The sequence below is a fragment of the Lampris incognitus genome, chromosome 11 (genome assembly GCF_029633865.1).
Source record: "Lampris incognitus isolate fLamInc1 chromosome 11, fLamInc1.hap2, whole genome shotgun sequence".
Classification (NCBI taxonomy): Eukaryota; Metazoa; Chordata; class Actinopteri; order Lampriformes; family Lampridae; genus Lampris; species Lampris incognitus.
Window position 1 is genome coordinate 13,434,519 of NC_079221.1, and position 23,524 is coordinate 13,458,042.

Consider the following 23,524-nt stretch of genomic DNA (forward strand, 5'->3'; position numbering starts at 1 on the left):
AAACAATGTTTATTTCATCTTTGTGGATTTCTTGTGGAAATGCTAATTATTGCAAGTACATGACCCATTAAACATTTGCGCAGAAGGGACATTTGCCAAAGAAGCCCTCATAAAATTCATTTACAAAATGCTTGGTATAATGTCAAATAAGGAGCACTGTACATTACTCTTTTGGTTCACTTGTCATTTTCAGATAAGAAAAAAGACGAGAGCAATCTCTCGTTGTCTCCATGTCTTTGATAACATCAAGAACCCCTTCCACACCCTCTGAGGACAGTGCAGCAGAGGCGTTGGCCCTGAACTTCCCCACCAGGTCGGTGTGGCTCAGCGGCTTCCTCCAGTGGCCATAAAAGGTATTACACCTGGCTGCATAACTTTGCCCCTGTTTCGTCTTTATCACAACCTCACAATACATCCGGTCGAAGCTGGGATGGTTGTCCTCGGGGCTCTCCACCTCCACTTTGGAAAGGAGCTCCTTAAGTGCGGGCCTTTGTATCTGAGCTTCATGGAAGGAGCCCACCGTCACCTGGTTATCCAGCAGCGCTGAACAGGCGTTAAACTGAAATGAGTGCCTGGCCTGGTGTTCTGTGGCTGGAATGGGGCAGTTAATGTACTTAGTTGGAGGCACACGGAGCAACACCCTGCTGATCTGACCAGCGTCGAAGCTCCCAACTTCATTTTCTAGCTTTCTTCTGGCAGTCAGTGCAGCGTCCACCACCCAGTGCATTCCCAAATGGGCTGGGAAGCGTTTGGTGGCCACGGCTTGATCCTCCAGCAACCATCTGAATCCAGCTGTGGCAGAGTCAGCCATGGCTGAAGGACCATAGTCTGTGTAGAAAACTCCAAACCCAGAATCCAGATCCAGGATATCAGGATTCCCCTCCAGGCCCATCCAGGCCAGCTGGGCCGACTCCAGACCTCTCCGAGCGGCATTCCCGATGTGAAGAGGTTTGGTCTGGGTACCTGCGCTAGCCAAGGGAGATCCAGCGGAAGAGGCTGCGATGGCCAGAGCGTGGATACACTGGGACGGGGACAGACGAAGGAGTTTGGCTGAGGCCGCAGCGCTGCCCATCACACCTACGACAGTGGGTGGGTGGAATCTGAGAGAAAGAGAGAGAGAGATAAAGGGGGGAGGGAGACGACATACATCAGGACTTTAATTCACAGTGAATGACACATCGCTTCAGATTCATGTCTCCATTGTACATCAAACCTGCTACAAAGAGTTTTTTACTGATCATTTATCATTCAGTTAAATATTGATGACTATATGACTGACAATTGGTGGCACGGTGATGCAGTGGTTAGTGCTGTCGCTTCACAGCAAGAAGGTCCTGGGTTTGAACCCCAGGTTTGTCCAACCTTGGGGTCATCCCAGGTCGTCCTCTGTGTGGAGTTTGCATGTTCTCCCCATGTCTGCGGTGGGTTTTCTCTGGGTGCTCTGGTTTCCCCCACCATTAAAAAGACATGCATGTTAGGGTTAATACTCCTGTCTGTGCCCTTGACCGAGGCAAGACGAACTGGAGTTGGTCCCTGGGTGCTGCACGGCGGCTGCCCACTGCTCCTAGCTCCACAGCTAGGATGGGTTAAATGCAGAGCTAATTTTTTTTTACGGGGATCATTAAAATAAATAAATAAATAAATATATTTTTTTTAAATCAAATGACCATCAGCAAGAAGATTAGCTATTGTTATATAATGATTCCAAATGCTTGTGTTGAGGTCAGATTCCCTACAAAAGCTGACAAAACAATTTACAACAAACAGACGGGATACATAGCCACAACTGACACATCACCTCCTGGCTGTAACGGCCAGGAGAAAGTGTTACATAGTGTTGTAGATAAGTAGAAAATGCTGGAATACAAACGAGGCATTTCAGGCAGTGTTTTCTTTTGGAGAGAACTCCCTTTGGCTTGAACTTTGGGCTTTGTAACTCTGCAGATGTTCTACATGCACCTCCCAGCTGTATAACACTATTTGCCGGCAGCCATACCAACATGTACCGTGGCTCTGCCAAATGACAGAAGCTAAGCAGGTACGGGCTTGACTAGTACTTGGATGGAAGACCTCCTGGGAAAAACTGAGTTCTACCAGAAGTGGTGTTGGTGGGCCAGTAGGGGGCAGTATTCCCTCTGGTCCTAATTAAAAACAACAAATATCAAAATCCCAATGCCCCAGTGCAGCGACAGGGACACTGTGCTGTAGGAAATGCCATCCTTTGGATGAAACTTTAAACCGAGGTCTTGACTCACTGTGGTCATTAAAGATCCCATGGCACTTATCGCAAAGAGTAGGGGGTTCCCGGTGGCCTGGCAAAATTCCCAACCTGTCTCTCTCCATCTAGCCACCTAAGCATCCCCCCATGTAATTGGCTCAATGGTTCCTCCCTCTCTACCTCAAGCTGATGTGTGGTGAGCGTTCTGGTGCAAAATGGCTGCCGTGCATCACCCAGGTGGGTGCTACACAATTGGTGGTGGTTGAGGTGACTTCCTCGCTTTAACGTGAAGCGCTTTGGGTGCCTAGGAAAGTGCTATATAAATGGAATGATTATTATTATTATTATTATTAAAGGAAAGGGAAAAAAACCCCAAACCATGATATGACCTGTTTAACCTGGAGATGCCCTCAGAGCAAACGACTTTTTTTTCTAATTCTAAAACTGAGATTTGGTTTATTGTTGGCAAAAGCCCGACCTTTTAGGGATGTCGTAGGCTTCTTTGGAGAACCTCAGTAGTCTGCCTTGCACCTCGATGCCAACATTGAAGGCCAGCAGCAGGTCCAGACCAGAGGGCTGACTGGGCATGGCCTCAGCCAGGGCCAGCAGGGCAGGAAGAACTGCCCCGGAAGGGTGAGTAGCAGGGTGCCAGGTGTCATCAAAATCCATAGAGTGTACCTAATGCCAGGTAATTTGACAACAGAGTATCAGAGATCAAACCATACCAGAACCATATCATGTTTAAGTCGTACACATAGATACTATAGTTATTATGATACTATACTGTACTGTACTATAGTTACTCTAATTATGATAGGATGATTATGCAGTGCTCTGTGATGGCAGTTGGTAACAATCAAATGTATCTTTAATTGCTGAGTCTTGGAAGTCCCTTTGAAGAAAACCTGCTACATCATGTAAAGGTACATGTATAGGAACATTAAGTAGATAATGATATAAAGGCTTTGAGAGCCAAGCTTACCGCTACACCGTTAACAAAGGCAGCATACTGAGAAGGAAGAGTTATCGCTGATCTGCCCCAAACGCCAGTCTCCTGGTCTGAGAAATGCCTCTGTAATCACACCATCCCATATATGAAACTAAAGCAGCTCAGGAAGTAAGTCAAGTATATTTATAAAGCACCTTTCACACACTTCACCTTTAATTTGTCACCTTTCACATTACACAGTGCTTCACGGTGAAAGAAAAGGGGGGGGGAACAATATAAATAAATAGATGAATAAATAAAAATCTAAAAGATAGAGATTATATAAGACAAACAATAACAAGCAAGGCACAAATTAGACGACTAAACAAAAGCCAGACTAAATGGGTGAGTTTTTAGCTGCTTTTCAGAAACTGTCCAGAGTCAACAGAACACAAAGCCAAGGGAAGAGTGTTCCACAGTTGAGCGGCAACTACTGTGAAAGCTCGTCCCCCCTCCCCCGGTTTGGAGTCTGGTACGAGGTGCAGACAATGCACATTTATCAGAGGCCCTCAGTGATCTGGATGTCATGTAGGGGCAAATTACATCAGAGATGTAGGAGGGTGCCTGACCATGCAAGGCTCTATATGTAATCACTAAAACCTTAAATTTAACCCTATAGCCAACTGCAAGCCAGTGTGAGGATGCCAGAATGGCAGTAATGTGAGAGCATTACTAGTTCTAGTTACAGCTCTGGCAACAGCATTCTGAATCATGTGTAGCAGATCCAGAGAGGATTTGCTAAGACAAGTAAAAAGTGAAATACAGTAGTTTAGGCATGTAGAGATGAACGCATGAACAATCGTTTCCATCTCAGCACTCGACGCAGCAGGCTTAAAGCCTAGCAATGTTTCTCAAATGATGAAAACAGGAACAGATCAGCATCTTGACATGGGAAGTAAATGATATGCTGTGATCGAATATCACACCAAGGTTTCCAAGACTGAAGCGGACAAAACACTTCTGCTCAAGGTAAAACAACAAAACAGATTGTAGAACTGGATACAGGCAGTAATGTTGAGGTACTCTATCGATAAAGTGACTTAATAAAGAAATAAATTGAATTCCTCTTAACAATTTAACGAGACTTGTCAATCGGGTTCCCTCCGGGTCTACCTGGCTGTACTGGAGGACTTTGTTGAAGACAGCCGTCTTGGTTCCCAGCAGTCCAACGCCGAGCGTGTCCAGCATCATACGTTTGCTTCTGTAAATCACTCCATCTGTCAAGTGGGTGGCGTTCAAGGTGTAAATCGCTGCTCCGAAGCTCTCTGTAATACCCTGTAGAGATCAGACAAGGTTAAAAACATTAAAACTCCATCGAGAGGTCATTAATTAACATCCTGCAAATATTTAAGGTCCTAAATAAAACTAGAAGTTTGAGAGGCTAGTTCTCTGTCTGTCCTTAAACTCTTAAAAAAATAATGGAGAAGGTGTCTGGAGTCCAACTCTTTTGGAGTCTAAAAGTTTGAACAGATGAAAATGGTATATAGCCAAATTATTTCAAGTGTGACAGAGAAAATGTGTCAGTTTGCTATCAATTACCTTTACCCGGCGAAACATTGTGGTGTTTCTCCAATCTCTGGAAGTGGCAAATCATCCTGAAGAAGTGCCTTTTAATACCATATTCCCTCCTCAGATGGTCTGAAGACCGGGCGGCCAACATTCCAGGATGGCAAAACTATGATGTGAGGGGAAGTAAATACTTTCGATATGACAACTATTTCTGGCACTAAAGACACAGGCGTTGGAAACTTCATACACTAGTTACCATCTTTCGCAATGGCCTTTTTCACACTGCATGCAGTGAGGGTTCAGCAGTGTTCCTGCCAGTCAGACACTGGGTTTAAATAAGGAAATGAAACAATGTGGTGAACACAAGACGATGTGTTTTCCAACCTGAAACAATGGGAAATTTACATTGTCTTCACAATAAGGAAGAGAGGTTAATAACAGGCCGGGGAAAGAGAAATACAGACATGGGTATGTGGGAGTTTGAACGCTGTTGACATTTAATATGAAAATAAGGAAATCAAATGAGAACTACCACAACACCATTGAGCAGTTATGCCTAAAACGCGTTCGAGTTGTTATTGTAACTCCGTTACTGCTTTGTTTTCCTGATATTCTTATCTGTTGGAGAATGGGCTGGGATTGTAAAGCCCTTCGTAGCTGAACTGTGAGCTACAGATTAGATTTACACCTGTCTGATTTTGGCCGCTTTTCCATCTCAGCCAGATCCAGTCACCTGTTGATTCCAGGTGACGTATCTGGATAGGCCAACAGATTACATATCAATAGCGTGTGACTATGCATAGGGTGTGAGTGATACAAAAGCCTACATCAGCTGGTAAAAAGCAGCCCTTAATTTTTTGATTTTGATTTTGATATACTTTAATGATCCCCGTGCATTTAACCCATCCTAGCTGTGTAGCTAGGAGCAGTGGGCAGCTGCCGTGCAGTGCCTGGGGACCAGCTCCAGTTCATCTAGCCATACCTCAGTCAAAGGCACAGACAGGAGTACTAACCCTAACATAACATGCATGGTTTTTTTTTAATGGTGGGGGAAACCGGAGCACCCGGAGAAAACCCATGGAAACACGGGGAGAACATGCCAACTCCACACAGAGGACGACCTCAGATGACCCCAAGTTTGGACAACCCTGGGGTTCAAACCCAAGACCTTCTTGCTGTGAGGCGACAGCGCTAACCACTGCGCCACCATGCCGCATGAATTAATAATTAATTAATAATTGTAGAGCCGTAAACTCTACAAGGGGTCTGTCACTGATTAGTTCGTTTGACTTTATGGTATCATTTGCCACAATCAAATAAATGAGACGATTAGACAGTATTGTTAATTAATGATTCTCAGTGCATGTCACTGGACTGGATTCCCCACATCAGACACAACAATTTATGGCACAGACGGGATACACAGCCACAATTACAGCTGTTTTATCAAAACACCACTTCATCTCTCACTCTTCCCTACAAAACAAATGCACTAGTTACTAAAGAATATCGTAAAGGGATGTCATAAAATATCATTATATTGAATATATGCCAATTCATTTATTAAAAATCTTCATTTCATTATATTTTTTCACCTTTCTTGTTATGATGTATAATTATAATCATTATATAGGCTATTTAACATGTTTATCAATCAGTCTAAAGCCATCGCCACTAGCTTCATTTGAGATTTTGATGATATATTTTGATAATCATCAGGAATTTTTAGTGATTACTGATACTTGAAAGAGGGACTGATGACAAGCCTGGTGAATGTAGCTCTTTGTGAAACAAGACACAACATGCGTGTACACACACACACACACACACACACACACACACACACATATATATATATATATATATATATATATATATATATATATATACACACACGACGTTCTTCCACGAAATACTACCATTTTTGTCCACAGGGGGCACAAAATCAACAAAAAACCCAAAGTCCTCATAGCTTAAAGCTGCATAAAATTAAAAAAATAAATAAATAGAGGAATATTTGACCGAGCTACTTTCCCGCCCGGTGCGGGATTCGTTCGAGGTGTACTGCACCACAAGGCGACGTCACTTGCTGCTCGAAGGGGGCCGAACCCCCCCAGCCAATCGGCCAGTGAGTCTTTTGTAGTTTACAGCAGTCACCCTTTCCCTTCCCGGAAGCCTTACGTTAACTCCGTAGACGCCAATGGGCCAATTATTTAACAGCAATGGCGGATCATGGGAGCCCCGGATAGTTCCAAATAGTGCGACCCGGGGCAATAGGATTTCTATGGCGAAGGTATGTTTCTCGCATTAATCAAAGGTTAATTTACAGGTAAGAAGCTACAGTTGACATTTTAATGATGACCATTTTACAAGCACGTTTGAATCAAATTAACGATGTAATTTAAAGCGTGACAGCTCGTCAATTCCTACACATGCGCATAGAATATGTGTCACGTTGGAATATATCTATATCTATATATAAATGTAAAAATCTGAAAATATTGGTTAGTAGTTACCAGAAATCGCGGCTAAGCGGTTCATTTAAATGACCCGCCAAGCTTCGTTTGGAACTATTCGGCGGCTACATGAACCACGTGACCCTCTCGCGTTCTGACCCTTCATACGCCCATTTCACGCCGCGGCCATCGGGTTAAAAAAAAAACCAAGCGTCGGGAATTTAGCCACGCCCCCTTCTTACTCAATCGGGAATCAATGCAGCCGGGGCCAGCAGCAGCAAACATGGTTTGGACTACCAACCTCGAGCACCTACCGTCATTTACCACAATATGAAAACTAAGCTGGATCTTTTCTTTTTCCAGTACTTTCTGCCTCTCCTGTGCCAGTGAGGAGAGACACACACACAGGGCTGTATTCAAAGAAGTTGTTTAAAAAAATAAGATAGATTTCATTTTTATACTGTATGTAATGAATGAAAGGTCACGTGTTTAACTTGACCTACTCACGGGTGTACGTGCAGTGCGTGTGACGTATACAGGAAGTGAGAAGCGCATGTTATGAAGGTTGTATGTCGGATGAACGCTAGTAAAAGCTACACAGTTAAGAACCTACGAAGTCGGCTCGTTCTTGAATTATTCTTATGTCAGTATGACAAGGCGTCTACGGACATTACATGGTGTCAGAATAGTCTGTGTATCTGAACACGAGCGGTCATGCCGAAGTTTAATCCGCCGAGTGAATTCAAGTTTGACTGCCCCGTTGAATGGCCGGAGTGGAGACAACGGTTTTCGCGCTTCAGGCTCGCGACAAAGCTGGATAAAGACGACGGGGAGATTCAAGTGAGTTCGCTGATTTATGCAATGGGCAGCGAGGCTGAAAAGATATTCAGCTCGTTTGACTTTGCGGCGGAGGGTGATAAAGTGGACTATGATATCGTACTGAAAAAGTTCGACGACTACTTTATTCCCCGCCGTAACATCATACATGAGAGGGCGTGCTTCTATCAACGTAGCCAGCAGCCAGGAGAGACAGCGGAGATGTACATCCGGACATTGTACGAGCTGTCTGAACACTGTGAGTTTGGGGACAAGAGGGATGAACATATCAGAGATCGTCTGGTAGTGGGCATAAAAGATAAGGTGCTCTCCCGTCAGTTCCAGCTCACAGCGGACCTTACTCTGGTGAAAGTCATTGAACAAGTGCGCCAGGCGGAGGCAATAACAAAGCAGCTCAGCCTCCAAGCTAACCAACCAGAGGCCCTGCTGGCTAACGTCAACGTTGTCCGATGGCGGGACGAACGCCAAAACAAAAAGGGCGGACAGCGTCATGGTGGCGGCAGTCCGGCAACCAACAAAGTAGACGAATGCGGGAGGTGCGGCAAGACGCAGCACACCGATGAGCGGAAGTGTCCTGCAACGAACAGTAAGTGCAACAAGTGTCATAAAAAGGGACATTGGGAGCGTGTATGTCACTCTAAAGCGGTGAGAGAAGTCACTGAAGAGGTTAAACAGCTGTACTTTCTGGGAGAAGTTGGCAAAGAGAGCAGTCAGGAAGATTGGACTGTTAGTTTAACAATAAGTGATGTACCAATAACCTTTAAAATTGACACGGGGGCTGACGCTACTGTTATCAACCAAGGGACATTTAAAAAGCTGAAGCCAAACATAAAACTGGGACCTCCTGACACATGCTTCATAAGCCCAGGTGGAAACATCCGCTGCATAGGACAGTTTCAAGCCACAACCAACTACAAGGAGAAACAATACTCCTTTCCAGTGTATGTGATCAAGGGGAGAGGCAGCTGTCTGCTGAGTCGTCCAGAGGCAGTGGAGATGGGTCTAGTGAAGCGGATGAATGAGGTCAGTGGAGTTTTCGGTTCAAGTGGACTGCTGAAAACAGACCCAGTGAAAATAGCTCTGGTGGAGGGTGCCCAGCCATACGCGGTGCATACAGCCAGACGGATACCGCTGCCACTTGTACCACTGGTTAAGAAAGAACTGCAGCGCATGGAAAATGAGGGCATTATTGAAAAAGTGACTCAGCCCACAGAATGGTGCGCCGCTATGGTGCCGGTGCTGAAACCGAACAAGAAAGAGGTTCGCTGCTGCGCTGACCTCAGGAGGCTGAATCGAGCGGTGAAACGTGAGAAATACGTGCTGCCCACTATGGAGGAAATAATGCCAAGGCTCGCAGGGTCAAAGTTCTTCACAACGTTGGATGCAGCAAGTGGGTTTTACCAGATCCCCTTGCATGAAGACAGCAGGGGGCTCACCACTTTCATCACCCCATTTGGGAGGTATGCTTTCTGCCGCCTTCCATTTGGTATAACGAGTGCTCCAGAGATTTTCCAGAGAAAGATGGCGGAAACTCTGACCGGGCTAGAGGGCACAGAGGTGTACATGGATGACATCCTTATACATGGAGAGACTGAGGAAATCCATGACCGGCGCCTAGCAGAGGCGCTGGGGGTCATTGAAACAGCAGGTCTCAAACTGAACCAAGCGAAATGCAAGTTCAAACAGAAACAAGTCCGCTTCCTTGGTCATATCATCAACGAGGCAGGCATCAGACCTGACCCGGACAAAGTGGCCGGAATAGAGAACTTTCCTCAGCCCCAGAACGTGACGGAACTCAAGAGGTTCCTCGGGATGGTGAACTATTTGGCAAAATACGTCCCAGAGCTGTCCACTGTAGGTCAGCCGCTTTATGGACTGCTTAAAGCAACGACAGAGTGGCTGTGGGGACCTGCACAGAACACAGCATTCCAAGACCTTAAAGTAGCACTCGCCACTGCCCCGGTACTCACCTTTTATGATGTCACTAAGGCTACGGTGGTGTCAGCAGATGCCAGCAGCTACGGGCTGGGGGGCGTTCTGCTCCAGCAGCACGGGGAACACTGGAAGCCCGTGGCCTACTGCTCCCGACGGCTGAGTGACGCAGAGACAAGGTACGCACAGATCGAGAAAGAGTGCTTAGCCAGCGTCTGGGCATGTGAAAGGTTCGAGAAGTACTTGTTTGGGCTTGACAATTTCAGACTTGTCACCGATCATAAACCACTAGTGCCCCTCATGAACAGCAAAGACTTGGATAATGTGCCCATTAGGTGCCAGAGACTGTTAATGAGGCTGATGCGTTTCAATGCAGTGGCTGAATACGCACCAGGCAAAACTTTAGCTGTGGCTGATGCACTCTCCAGAGGCCCAGAGCAGCGCTACGGAGATGGTGCTTCTCATGATGATGTTGCAGCGCACATTGATGCCATCGTGTGCCAGGTGCCTGCCACACCTCAAAGGATGCAGGAGATAAAACAGAGCACGGATGGGGATCTGCAGCTCCAGACAGTGTTGGGCTTCATCAGACACGGCTGGCCTGAGTATGTCGATAAAGTGCCGGAGACAGTCAGAGACTTTTATCAGGTGAGAGGGGAGTTATCTGAGGTAGATGGTTTAGTCATCAGAGGCAGTCGTATCGTCATTCCCACAGAGATGAGGGAGGTGATCTTAGACAGAATACACGACGGGCACCAGGGGATAGTTAAGTGCAGAGAGAGAGCTAGCCAGTCAGTGTGGTGGCCCAAAATGACAGAGCACATTACAACAAAGATACAGCAATGTCAATTCTGCAGAGAACACAAGAACACACAGAGAAAAGAGCCTTTAATGTCAAGTGAGCTCCCATCCAGACCATGGCAGAAAGTTGGCATAGACCTGTGTGAGTACAAAAAGCAAAACTACTTGATAGTGTCTGACTATTATTCCAGGTTTTTGGAGATCCTAAATCTACCAACAACTACTAGCAGTCAGGTTGTAGCTAGGCTGAAGGCTACATTTGCACGTTTTGGTATCCCTGAAATTGTAGTTAGTGATAATGGGCCACAGCTAGTTTCAGAAGAGATGAGGAGGTTCAGTGAGGATTATGATTTCATCCATGTGACTTCAAGCCCACACTACCCCCAGAGTAATGGACAGGCAGAGAGGGCTGTTCAGATAGCCAAAAGCATATTAAGGCAGGAAGACCCTCTCCTCGCCCTGTTGACATACAGAGCTACACCCTCTTCTTCCACTGGAGCCAGTCCAGCGGAATTGCTCATGGGTAGGAGACTCAGAACCACCTTACCCACATTGCAGCATAACCTGAAACCGGCCTGGCCTAAAGAGGAACTGATCAAAACCACTGACGCCGCAGCCAAATCGAGGCAGGCTTTCTACTACAACCGCAGGAACGGCGTGCGGACACTGCGCCCACTGAACTCGGGTGACGCAGTACTCACCAAACCTGATGGACAGAAAACATGGACAATGCCAGCAGTTGTTCACAGTCAGAGCTCCACTCCCAGATCCTACATAGTGGAGACAGCTCAAGGTGAACATTACAGAAGGAACAGGCGCCACCTGTTGGCCACACCCAAAACACTCACCTTTGTCAGCAGGGATCCTGACCATGTCACTCCAGGGGAGAATGGAAACATGGATGAGTCCCGAGCAGCAGAAATGCCAACTTCCACACCATATGTTACTCGCTCTGGCAGGGTGAGCAAGCCAGCAATCCGGCTGGATTTGTGAGGCGTATGGACTTGTGTACTGTGGGAGATTTTTTATTTTTTTTTGTGAAAAGGGGGGTGATATACAGGTTAAAATTGTTGGCAGTAAATGTTCAGAGAAATGTTTAGAAAATAATCTTAGAGGGGGAGATGTAATGAATGAAAGGTCACGTGTTTAACTTGACCTACTCACGGGTGTACGTGCTGTGCGTGTGACGTATACAGGAAGTGAGAAGCGCATGTTATGAAGGTTGTATGTCGGATGAACGCTAGTAAAAGCTACACAGTTAAGAACCTACGAAGTCGGCTCGTTCTTGAATTATTCTTATGTCAGTAAGACAAGGCGTCTACGGACATTACACTGTACATTCAATATTTATACATTAGATTGTCCCATCTTCAATATTTTCATTCTTTGTCCTTTAACTTTAACAACACTCTTGGTTCATTTTAAACTAAAGTATGTTCGAGGTTGGTTGTCCAAACCATGTTTGCTGCTGCTGGCCCCGGCTGCATTGATTTCCGATTGAGTAAGAAGGGGGGCGTGGCTAAGTTCCCACCACTTGGTTTTTTAAAAATCCAAGATGGCCGCGGCGTGAAATGGGCGTATACCCTTGCGCTGGAGAGGCGATTAGGGCAATGACTCTTCACTGACCAGAGTAGGGAGCAGCTAGCCAGCCGCCGCTGGCAAAAGGGAGGCTTAACGGGTCCCTACGCTGCAGATGTGCAGCTACACGCCCAACACGGTTACCCGCGGCTCAACGCAGCTGCCCAAGAGGAACTGGCCCTCCATGGTTTCCTGCGCGGGCTCACGCCGGAGCGGTTGCGCCAGCATGTTCGTCTCGGGACACCCCGGTCCCTCGGCAAGGCTCTCTGCGAAGCTGAATGGGCCTAGGTCAGCGGTCGGGAACCTATGGCTCGCGAGCCATATATGGCTCTTCCGGTGACGGCATATGGCTCCCAGACAATTTTGAGTTGAAAATTATTTTTTTTTCAAAAAAATCAGTTTGGAACTGATTTTAAAATACTTGTGATATTTCTTAATAATACTGTGTCATTTTAAAGTAAACAGAAATTAGTTTTGAAGATAAATTTCACGGGTCACGGGTCACCCGTGGGTCGGGTCGGGAACCAATGGCTCGCGAGCATGTCCGGGTCATTGTAAAGGTGAAGAAATCAATTTTATCAGATAGCCAACTCGTTTATCCGCTTCAACCCTTGTAACGGAAAAGATGGCGAAAAGAAAAAAAGACGATGATTACCGTGCATTCCAGGCTGCGTGGACAGAGGAATTTGCATTTGTGGAGAGAGCAGGATCTGCGGTATGTCTAATATGCAATGATAAAATTGCATCGATGAAACGGTCAAATATAAAGCGGCACTTCGATACGCACCATGCTTCATTTGCATCGAAATATCCAGCGGGGGAAAGCAGGAAAAGGGCATGCGAGGAGCTACAGCGGAGAGTGCAGACGAGTCAGCAGCAACTACGTGTGGACCAAGCAAGGTGACGGGAATTCCGCTAGCTTTGCGGGGGCTTTGGCAATAGTAAGGAATGGAAAGTCATTCACAGATGGCGAGTATGCCAAAACATTCATGCTTGATGTGGCCAATGAACTGTTTGATGACTTCCCAAATAAAGACAAGATAATCAAACGAATAAAAGACATGCCCCTGTCAGCAAGAACTGTGCACGATCGTAGCATCATGATGGCAAATCAAGTCGAGGAAACACAAATTAAGGACATAAACGCCGGGACATACTTTTCTCTCGCGTTAGATGAGTCAACAGACGTTAGCCATCTATCTCAGTGCAGTATCATTGCCAGGTATGCTGCAGGTGACACACTGCGTGAGGAAAGCTTGGCTGTTTTGCCAATGAAAGGGACAACAAGAGGAGAGGATTTATTCATGTCTTTCATGGAGTTTGCTAAAGAAAAAGAACTACCGATGGATAAACTTATTTCTGTCTGTACTGATGGTGCACCCTGTATGTTGGGGAAGAACAAAGGATTTTTAGCGCTTCTCCGTGAACATGAAAAGAGAGCCATCCTAAGTTTTCATTGCATCCTGCACCAGGAGGCGCTTTGCGCTCAGACGTGTGGCCAGGAGCTTGGTGAGGTGATGTCTCTGGTCATTCGAGTGGTCAACTTTATTGTTGCCCGAGCTTTAAATGATCGCCAGTTTAAAGCTCTGTTAGAAGAAGTTGGGAATCATTATCCCGGTCTGCTTTTACACAGCAACGTGCGTTGGTTGTCAAGGGGGAAGGTGCTCAGCCGTTTTGCAGCTTGCCTGAGTGAAATCCGGACTTTTCTTGAAATGAAAGGCGTCAAGCATCCTGAGCTAGACAACACTGACTGGCTCCTGCAGTTTCACTATCTCGTGGACATAACTGGCCATCTGAACCAGCTCAATGTGAAAATGCAAGGTATTGGAAATACAATCTCATCCCTTCAACAAGCAGTGTTTGCATTTGAAAGCAAGCTGGAAGTCTTTCTCAGGGACATTGAAACAGGTCGTCTTCTGCACTTTGAAAGACTGCAACAATTTAGAGATGCATGCTTAGCAAGTGACTCCACTCAACATCTGGATCTCCAGCAGCTAGCTGGCTTTACGTTCAATCTCCTGCAGTCATTCAAAGCACGTTTTGGAGAATTTCGTGCGCGCACTGGTCTTTTCAAGTTCATCACTCATCCACATGAGTGTGCAGTGGACAAAATCGACCTGACATGCATCCCCGGGGTCTCTATCGGAGACTTTGAGCTGGAAGTTGCTGACCTGAAGGCATCAGACATGTGGATGAGTAAGTTCAAGTCACTTAATGGAGAGTTGGAAAGTCTTGCGCGACAGCGAGCAGAGCTGGCGAGGGAACACAAGTGGACAGAAATGAAAAATCTTCAACCTGAAGACCAGCTGATTCTTAAAACTTGGAACGAGCTTCCTGTGACATACCACACAATGCAGCGTGTGAGTATTGCCGTATTGACCATGTTTGGCTCTACATATGCATGTGAACAGTCTTTCTCGCATATGAGGAACATTAAGACCAACCTACGCTCACGTTTAACTGATGGAAGCCTCAACGCCTGCATGAAGCTCAACCTCACCACGTATGAACCAGACTACAAGGCCATCAGCAAAACCATGCAGCACCAGAAGTCGCATTAAAAGTAAGACATATTTAATTTATTATACGTTAAAAATACTATATGGCTCTCAATGAAATATATTTAGAAATATTTGGCTTTTATGGCTCTCCCAGTCAAAAAGGTTCCCGACCCCTGAATTAAGGTATATAACACGCTTGACTTCGATGAAGACGCAGATGACTATGATAGATTGAAAGAGCTATTCTGCCAACATTGTGAGCCAAGGAAAAATGTGACATATTTGAGGCACCTGTTCTTCACTCGAGTGCAAGGAAAATCAGAATCTGTTGATGCATATGTGACTGAATTAAAGAATAAAGCGAAAGACTGCGAGTTTGAGTACCTTACCGACTCACCGATACGAGATAGAACCGTGTGTGGAATCACGGATGACCAAGTGAGAGGACGACTTCTGAGAGAACCGGACCTCACGCTAAACAAAGCAATAGACATTTGCAGAGCCAGTGAGTTGAGTCGGAGTCAGCTAAACAGTCTACATGAGGAGGTTGAAATCCCTGTTAATAAAGTCACCAAGCAAAAACAACGTGACAAACAGAAAGACAGTGGTGCCACAGCACAGAGGGTAAAGACGAGAAATCAAGGAACCTGCACAAGATGCGGCTACAGGCATGAGCCAAATAAGTGTCCTGCCTATGGACAAGTGTGCAAAGCCTGCCACGGGAAAAATCATGCAAAAATGTGCAACTCACGCAAGCACACAAACAACCATAAGTTGCAGCATATAAACAAAGACAGAAACAATACTTTGACCACGGAACCAGGACACTGTCTGACCTCCAAGATGGTGAAAATGTGAGGATTAGACAAGGCAACAAGTGGGAACCAGCCACTGTGGTACAGAAACACATACAGCCGAGATCATACATTGTTAAAACCACAAGTGGAGAAATGTACAGGAGAAATCGCAGACACCTGCTCAAAACAAGAGAGACTTCATTCCCAGGGACACCTGATGACATCGCACCAGAGCACTCATATCATGTGGAGCAAGACACTCTGCCAAGTGCTGATCCACCCAGCCCTACTCCAGACTGTTCCACTGTACCGCATAGTCCAAGAGTAGTGACTGACAATACTGTATCCACAAACAGTCCTGTGAGAACAACATGCTGTGGAAGGCCTGTTAGAGTGCCAAGGCGTTATCTGTATTAGAAAAAAAAAACTTGAGAAAGGGAGATGTAGTGTATTTGAATAAGAAGTGCATTACTCGGTGTGACTGCTAGGCGGCACTGTAACTTTGCTGTTGTGTTACTGTGTTTGTATTGAGACCACAGAATAAAACCGTCGTTGACTGACTAGACGTGGCTTCCACCACATCATATATTACACTCTCCATTCGGCTTGCCCAGCAGAAGGCCCCCGCTTTCAGACCCTGGCCGACGACGATGAAGAGGAATAGGTCTACCAAGTTCACTTTCCACTACAGCAGTCTCGGCGATGGCCTTCAACATCCAGGCGACGTCCACCCCGGCCGACTGACCGCCGTTGTCTTAGACGAGCATAGTCATATAGCCTGCAACTGCCCAGCACGGCGCCAAAAACCAGAGTCAACCGGCTGGTGGGGAAACGACGGCGGAGCGGCCTGGTGAGGGGACCGCCACTCCAGCCCCCCTTCAAGGCTGATGCAAGCTGGTTGGCTGCTGAGGTCACACCAATGGACTGTATTTGGACTGCCAGCTCAATGGTTGATCCTGCCAGGCCCTGGTAGACATGGGGTCTACCATTTCCCTGGTGCAACCTGGCGTCCTCCCGGTCACCCCCGGCCCCTTCGCAGTGGCATGGTCACGAACCAACACCCGTCTGATGACTGTGACAGGGGAGAAGGCCGGCACGAGAGGGAAGAAGTCACTGTGAGTCCAGGCTGGAGACCAGGAGCTGGCGCACGAGTTCTGGCTCACCAGCATCCAGAACCCGTGCATCATCAGCCTGGACCTGCTGACACGCTGGGGAGCCCGTGTTAACGTGCTGGAGGGAACCATCACCCTTGGCACAAAGACCATGGCGCTCCGGAGGAGCAGGCTTAGAGACCGGTGAGGCAGTTGCCGAGCAACCACCGTTCCGCAGGCAGAGCCCTGCTGCGGCATTGGAGTGCTGCTACTGCCGGCGGCAAGACGAACGGGGCCAGATGACGCTGACAGTGGCGGCCTTCCAGACTGTCAGCAACGAGGAGCGGTAGTTCCCACTGACCACGCAGCAATTGAGGCAACAGCAGGAGGCAGACGTGGCCCTTGCTCTGGTGTGGGGCTGGCTGGAGATGGGGCGGCGCCCCGAGTGTACAGAGGTGTCAGCACTGGGGCCTGAGGTAAAGACCTACCACTCTCCATAGGTTAACCTCGAACGGTTGGCGTACTGGACGGGGCAAGCTCCTGGATGACAGAGCGGTCTCCTGCAGTTACTGGTGCCTCGTGTGCTGCGTCCCTAGGTTCTCCAGATGGTCCATGGCTCAGTGGGGGTGGGGCACTACGGGTACACCAAGACCCTCCACCGCCTCAGGGGGCGGTTCTACTGGCCTGTTTGTCGACGAGACATGGAGCTGCACGTGCAGTGCTGCGACTCCTGCACCCGTTGGTCCCGGGCCGGCTCCGTTGTGCGACAGAAGAGGGTCTATGACACGGTGCTTTGGGCGGTCTGTTCGCCAGCGGCAACACCCTGGTCATTTGAGGGACTATGTATTGGGTGACGGGGTCGTCGGGGACGACTGACCCCTCAGTTGGGGGCTGTGTAGCGGCCGGGGTAGCGCAAGGACTCATGGAAGTATTAATATTTGAGTTGATTGCGTTATATTTTTGCGTGTTCGGGTGTTCTGTTCATGTTGGGATGTGTTGTTGTTCGGGGGTTTGACTTGGACTGGGTAGAGGACTGTTACTGACTGACTGACCTTTAGGACCGTGACTTACGCCTATTGTGACATCGGAAGGGCGGGGGGGGATTTGTAACGTTGTTGTCGGTTCTGGCCATTGTGGAAATGAAAGCGCACTCCTGGGTCACAGGAGCTGCCGTTAAAACGAGGTCTCTGCCGCTCGACTCATTTCTTCCACGCCAGCTCGCCACAATATGCGTCTCGTCTGTTCTCTGATGGTCTGAATAAGTCGCCAAATTTTTTTCGCTAGTAACTTTTTAGAGATAAAGTCGCTAAGACGGTCCGAAAAGTCGCAAAATCTAGTGAGAAAGTCGCCAAATTGACAACGGGTTTAGATTCACTTACGCCATAGATATAATTATAATCAATTAACTTTCCTTTTTTAATCCCCTTGGGGAAATTCAATTACTGCAAATTAACCCATTTTAGCTGTGATGTGTGTAGCTAGGAGCAGTGGGCTGCGCCCGGGGACCAACACCAGTTCTTTTCCTATTGCATTACATGGACAGGAGTACAAGCCCCAACATGCATGTTACTTTTGATGGTGGGGGAAACCGGAGCACCCGGAGAAAACCCACCGCAGATACGTGGAGAACATGCAAACTCCACACAGAGGACGACCTAGGACAAACCCCCCCCAAGGTTGGACAACCCCAGGGTTCGAACCCAGGGCCTTCGTGCTGTGAGGCGACAGCGCTAACCACTGGGCCACCGTGCCGCGATATATGTTAAACATAAGCGAACACACTCTCTGACGTAAGCGCTCCGAGACACAACACCCAACTGACGCTTTATTTGAACATTTACAGAGGAAGGACTAAAATAAAACCAATCACTGCCAAAGGACCAACGCAAATTTTTTAAATCTGGATTTAGTCTACTGGTTAACGTTGTCGCCCATGGTGCTGGAGATTCGGGTTCGTGTCCCGGCTGCCCCCCTGAATTCGCTACAATGTACAGTCCATTTACATTGCAGTCCATTTACCATTTGTATATTGTTAAAAGGGCGGCACGGTGGCGCAGTGGTTAGCGCGGTCGCCTCACAGCAAGAAGGTCCTGGGTTCGAGCCCCGGGGTAGTCCAACCTTGGTAGTAAGTCATCACGGGTTGTCTTCTGTGTGGAGTTTGCATGTTCTCCCCCGTGTCTTCGTGGGTTTCCCCCAAAGACATGTAAATCAGGTGAAATGGTGGTACTAAATTGTCCCTAGGAATGTGTGTGTGTGTGTGTGTTAGTCGGCCCTGTGGTGGCCTTGCGGCTTGTCCAGGGTGTCTCCCCGCCTGCCTCCCAATGACTGCTGGAATAGGCTCCAGCATCCCTGAGAGCGGGATAAGCGGTTCAGATAATGGATGGATGGATTTGATAAACAGTGTCTGCACTTCCATCAATCTGCCAGTAGATGTCGGTCTTCACATATATTCTAAACATATCTCTATTACACACTTACAGCCCGGAATAGTCCAAGTTTGGCGTTGCTCATTTGGCTTTTGACAAAATGTTACCTATCACCTTACTCATCATCCGCGTCAGATGACATTTTCACATGTATGACACACAGATTCATACTCTGATAGGATGTTATAATAGTAGCGTCACACCGGGGATATCGGGAAATGGAGAAATGCTGTGCGCGTCACGCAGTGTCTGGAACACCAGCATGTTGCACGGAAGACAGTCGTTAAATAGTTAAATGGAGAATCGGCGGTCGAAATCCCCTCCTACATCCACTTACAGACGATAGACGACATAAATTACCCGCTTCCACTTTTCGACCCCAGTCTTTCTGTCTGGACATCATGGCTCTGGCTGACGCGGAACGCGGGTCCAGCGGCGCCGAGTCCGGCTCCCCGTTCTCCGACATCATCGAGCTGAACGTGGGCGGACAGGTTTATGTCACCAGGCACACAACTTTAGTGGCCGTGCCAGACTCATTACTATGGACCATGTTCAGCAAGAAGTCCCCCAAAGACTTGGCGAGAGACAGCAAGGGGCGCTTCTTCTTGGACCGGGACGGGTTCTTGTTCCGTTATATTCTAGACTACCTTCGGGACCTCCAGCTGGTCCTGCCGGACTATTTCCCGGAGAAGAGCCGGCTCCAGAGGGAGGCTGAGTACTTCCAGCTGCGGGAGCTTTCCAAGCGTCTGATTCCCAGAATGAGCAAAGAGAATTCAATCAGCGAGGAGATCTGCCAGAGTGACACGGAGGAGGGCGCCCCCCCGAGCAGCCTCGGCTCCTCCGGAGGCGCAGAGACTCAGTTATTACGCACGGCACCCGCGGCCGGTGGCGTCTCCCCCTCGCTGGACCCGCGGAAGTCGGGCTACATCACAGTCGGGTACCGGGGCTCCTACACCATCGGCAGAGACATCCAGACCGACGCCAAGTTCCGGCGGGTGGCGCGCATCACCGTGTGCGGGAAGACGTCCCTGGCCAAGGAGGTGTTTGGGGACACTTTGAACGAGAGCCGGGACCCGGACCGGCCCCCGGAGCGGTACACGTCCCGGTACTACCTCAAGTACAACTTCCTGGAGCAGGCTTTCGATAAGCTGACCGAGGTGGGCTTTCACATGGTGACCTGCAGCTCCACGGGGACGTGCGCGTACACAAGCAATGACCCGAACGAGGACAAAATCTGGACCAGCTACACCGAATATGTCTTTTGTAGGGAATAACTGAGAAATGCTCCAAAATGACGAGCTCGCCTGGCTGACAGGACGCAACTTCGGTGTCTGGTGGTGACCACTGCATATTGGAGTGAATAGGAATCTCATAATCTATAGGAAGATGTACTAAAAAAAAAAATGAAATGTTGGATTTACTTAAACATGTTGACCCATGTCAAGTGGTTCAACAAAGCTGTGTTGAGTAAATTCTGACGACAGAACAATAAATCAACATAGAACCACATGACAACGTTTTGAAAGGAAATCCAACATTTTATTTTATTTTTTTGCACTTGCTGTCTTAATAGTTAAAAAGTTTACCAGAGGCCAGTGAACGGCAGCTATAGTCATGAGTCTGTATATTTATATTTTGCCTTTCAGAAAACTGTTGCTCCGTAACACACCCCAAGAAAAACAGCCTAAGAAGTGAAGAAGAGCTGACAGGTGGGTGCAAAGTTCCACAAACAAGAATAGACCCCCCCCTTTTCTCCCACCCGCCAACATAATTTGACTCTAAAGAAAAAGGGAGATTATGCCAGTCACGTTTCCAAAAAGACAAAAGGGAAGTATTACTGCACAATTGATCCTTGAATTGACACGGACATCAGAAACACCACAAGACATCGTCTTACAAAGCGGCTGGTAGCTGCAGGACCGTCCCGCTCATATCTGACCCAGTCAAGTGTGCAGCGGATGGCGTTGAACGACACTAGAGCCCCACCGTTGCAAGTGTTAATGTAATCACAGTTACTAGTCAGTGTTGATTTAATCTCGAGGTTTGCTTGAACCAGGTTTTGGGTTTGTTTCTTTCTGCAGCAGATTGCTATGGTATGCACTTGCTTTGTAGCATTGTATTTGTTAACCCGTTCAATGAAATAAAATCTTCTACCATGTTCTTCTCAACCTGTTGTTAATCAAACTAAGTGGCTGTTTAGCATCGGTGCGGTGTGAGCTTACGACACAGGCTATATTGATTACCTCCTATTGTTTGTTTTTTTAACTTAAACTGTATTTAATAGGAAACAAAAGAGGGCTGCAAGAAAACAGGGTACCCTGAGAATGAAGTCCATCTGGTTGAGATCTGCCCACTACACACAGTTTTACCCCCGAAGGAACCAAATAAGTCAAATTCTATCACAGGCAGGATTTTGTGTGTATTTTGTATTTCCCAATGGAAGTCTGAATTTTTAAGCAGATTTCAATCACACTGATTGATGGCAGGGGTGGCACGGTGGCGCAGTGGTTAGCGCAGTTGCCTCACAGTAAGAAGGTCCTGGGTTCGAACCCCGGGGTAGTCCAACCTTGGGGGTCATCCCGGGTCGTCCTCTGTGTGGAGTTTGCATGTTGTCCCCGTGTCTGCGTGGGTTTTCTCCGGGTGCTCCGGTTTCCTCCCACGGTCCAAAGACATGAAGGTGAGGTGAATTGGCCTTACTAAATTGTCCCTAGGTATGAATGTGTGTGTGTGTGTGTGTGTGTGTGTGTGTGTGTGTGTGTGTGTGTGTGTGTGTGTGTGTGTGTGTGTGTGTGTGTGTGTGTGTGTGTGTGTGGGCCCTGTGATGGCCTGGCAGCCTGTCTCCCCGCCTGTCGCCCAATGGCTGCTGGGATAGGCTCCAGCATCCCCGCGACCCTGAAAGCAGGATAAGCGGTTTGGAGAATGAATGAATGATTGATGGTATGCTTTCATAACTGATACACAGACACAACACAACACAACTTCTCAAGTTTCCAGTTGAGAAGTAGAGAATGGGCATTCATCCCATGTTGGACCACTTTGAGTGGAAAGGCGCTTGGGGCCCCGATTCTGCCATTTACCATTTCAAATGAGCACTGTGGACGTAATATCCATCCTCACAACCGAGTAACTCCAGTCTGTTATTAACTTAGACCACCGCAGAGCTCCACATCTGAGTGCAGTTAGCGTGCAAATATTGCAGGGGTATTGGTTTCCGCCTCCCCATTTGGTCGCACAAAATTCAGCTGCACGTTATCTGCATGCAAATAGCGCAGCTGTGCACATATGATGTCATTATCATTTCAAGTGTAAATAATGAGAGAGTCCATCTGCAGAGAAATGGAGGGATCAATCTGCCAGGGAGCGTGAATGAGAGGAGCACGTCCCGCCGATGAGGACTGGTGTGCAGCCGAGCCCGCTTTACTTATTCGTTTAAAAAGAAAAGACAAAGTTTGTTGAAAATGCAGCAGAAACCACAAGTCTTATTTTGATTCCCTTCAAGAAAACAAATAGCATGGCTTTGTTTGATTGACTGAATAAAATGATATTTTCTGGGTCTGTTGTAAATATTAATGTTTTAAAGGAGTAAATACGAGCAATGATTTTAAGTAATGTTAGGGATCTTTGATTTGATTTTAGATGATGGCTGCCAGTGTTTAATGTCAATGTTGAATCCGTTACTTGATTTTAGTTTTGGCTTGACTCTGTCGTTGCCAATATTTTAGATTGAGAAACTTAAATTATACATCTCATTAAGGTGTAATTAATTTAGATTTCTCCTTCAATTCTTCATTTTTTCATGATGGCAGCCCTATCAACAGAGTATTCAGCAGTCGACCAGATTGAACCCACTTCTCACTGTTGACAATCAACCATCAGACAAATAGAGAAGCATTATACATCCACAATCAGCCAGCTTCATATGGAAATAAGAAACAGAATCATACAAAGGGTTTTTTTGTTGAACAGTTGTGTCCCTGGCATCACAGGATGAAGGGTGACTCAAGCTTTGCTCATTGCATTTGCAGCTCACAAAGTCTTATGAGGCCAGACAAACATTTTAACAAACACTGGAAACTCATCTACATGTTATCCAACGTGTGAAAACGAATACGTTTCAAATGGCTGAGACAGCAGGCTTTGATATCTCCAGAGTGGTGCTTACCAGCTGTAATCCAAATCAAAAGCTCTACTACTGTATACCTGAGCCAGAGAACACAGGTCAGCATGGGAGCAATGAAAGACCGCTGCCACATGAAAGAAGGCGGTAAACAAAGCATTATAGTAGTACGGGCACAGTGACATAAAAACATGAATAATTTTCTAATTGTCTTTAAAGGTCCAATCCGTGATTTATTTGGCCATAAATGACTGAAAAGTTTCAGTCACAGAT

At 47.1% G+C, this 23,524-nt stretch overlaps 2 protein-coding genes across 3 annotated transcripts; one reads left to right on the forward strand and one right to left on the reverse strand.

The window, feature by feature from the left end:
- Positions 1-28: 28 nt before the first annotated feature.
- Positions 29-16,966, reverse strand: acod1 (aconitate decarboxylase 1). Its single transcript, XM_056289895.1, has 5 exons — positions 16,604-16,966; positions 4,320-4,481; positions 3,201-3,290; positions 2,697-2,896; positions 29-1,100 (listed from the first exon to the last, which is right to left on the reverse strand). The coding sequence occupies exons 1-5, from the start codon at positions 16,964-16,966 to the stop codon at positions 164-166; spliced, it is 1,752 nt and encodes a 583-aa protein (XP_056145870.1). The 3' UTR covers positions 29-163.
- Positions 16,967-19,534: 2,568 nt separating this feature from the next.
- Positions 19,535-21,286, forward strand: kctd12.1 (potassium channel tetramerisation domain containing 12.1). 2 transcript variants are annotated; one of them, XM_056289721.1, is made up of 2 exons: positions 19,535-20,291; positions 20,781-21,286. In XM_056289721.1, exons 1-2 carry the CDS (start codon positions 19,536-19,538, stop codon positions 20,796-20,798), a joined length of 774 nt encoding a protein of 257 aa, XP_056145696.1. In that variant the 5' UTR covers position 19,535; the 3' UTR covers positions 20,799-21,286. The 2 variants fall into 2 exon arrangements, with proteins under 2 accessions (XP_056145696.1, XP_056145695.1); XM_056289720.1 differs by having other exon boundaries at positions 19,535-21,286.
- Positions 21,287-23,524: the final 2,238 nt, after the last annotated feature.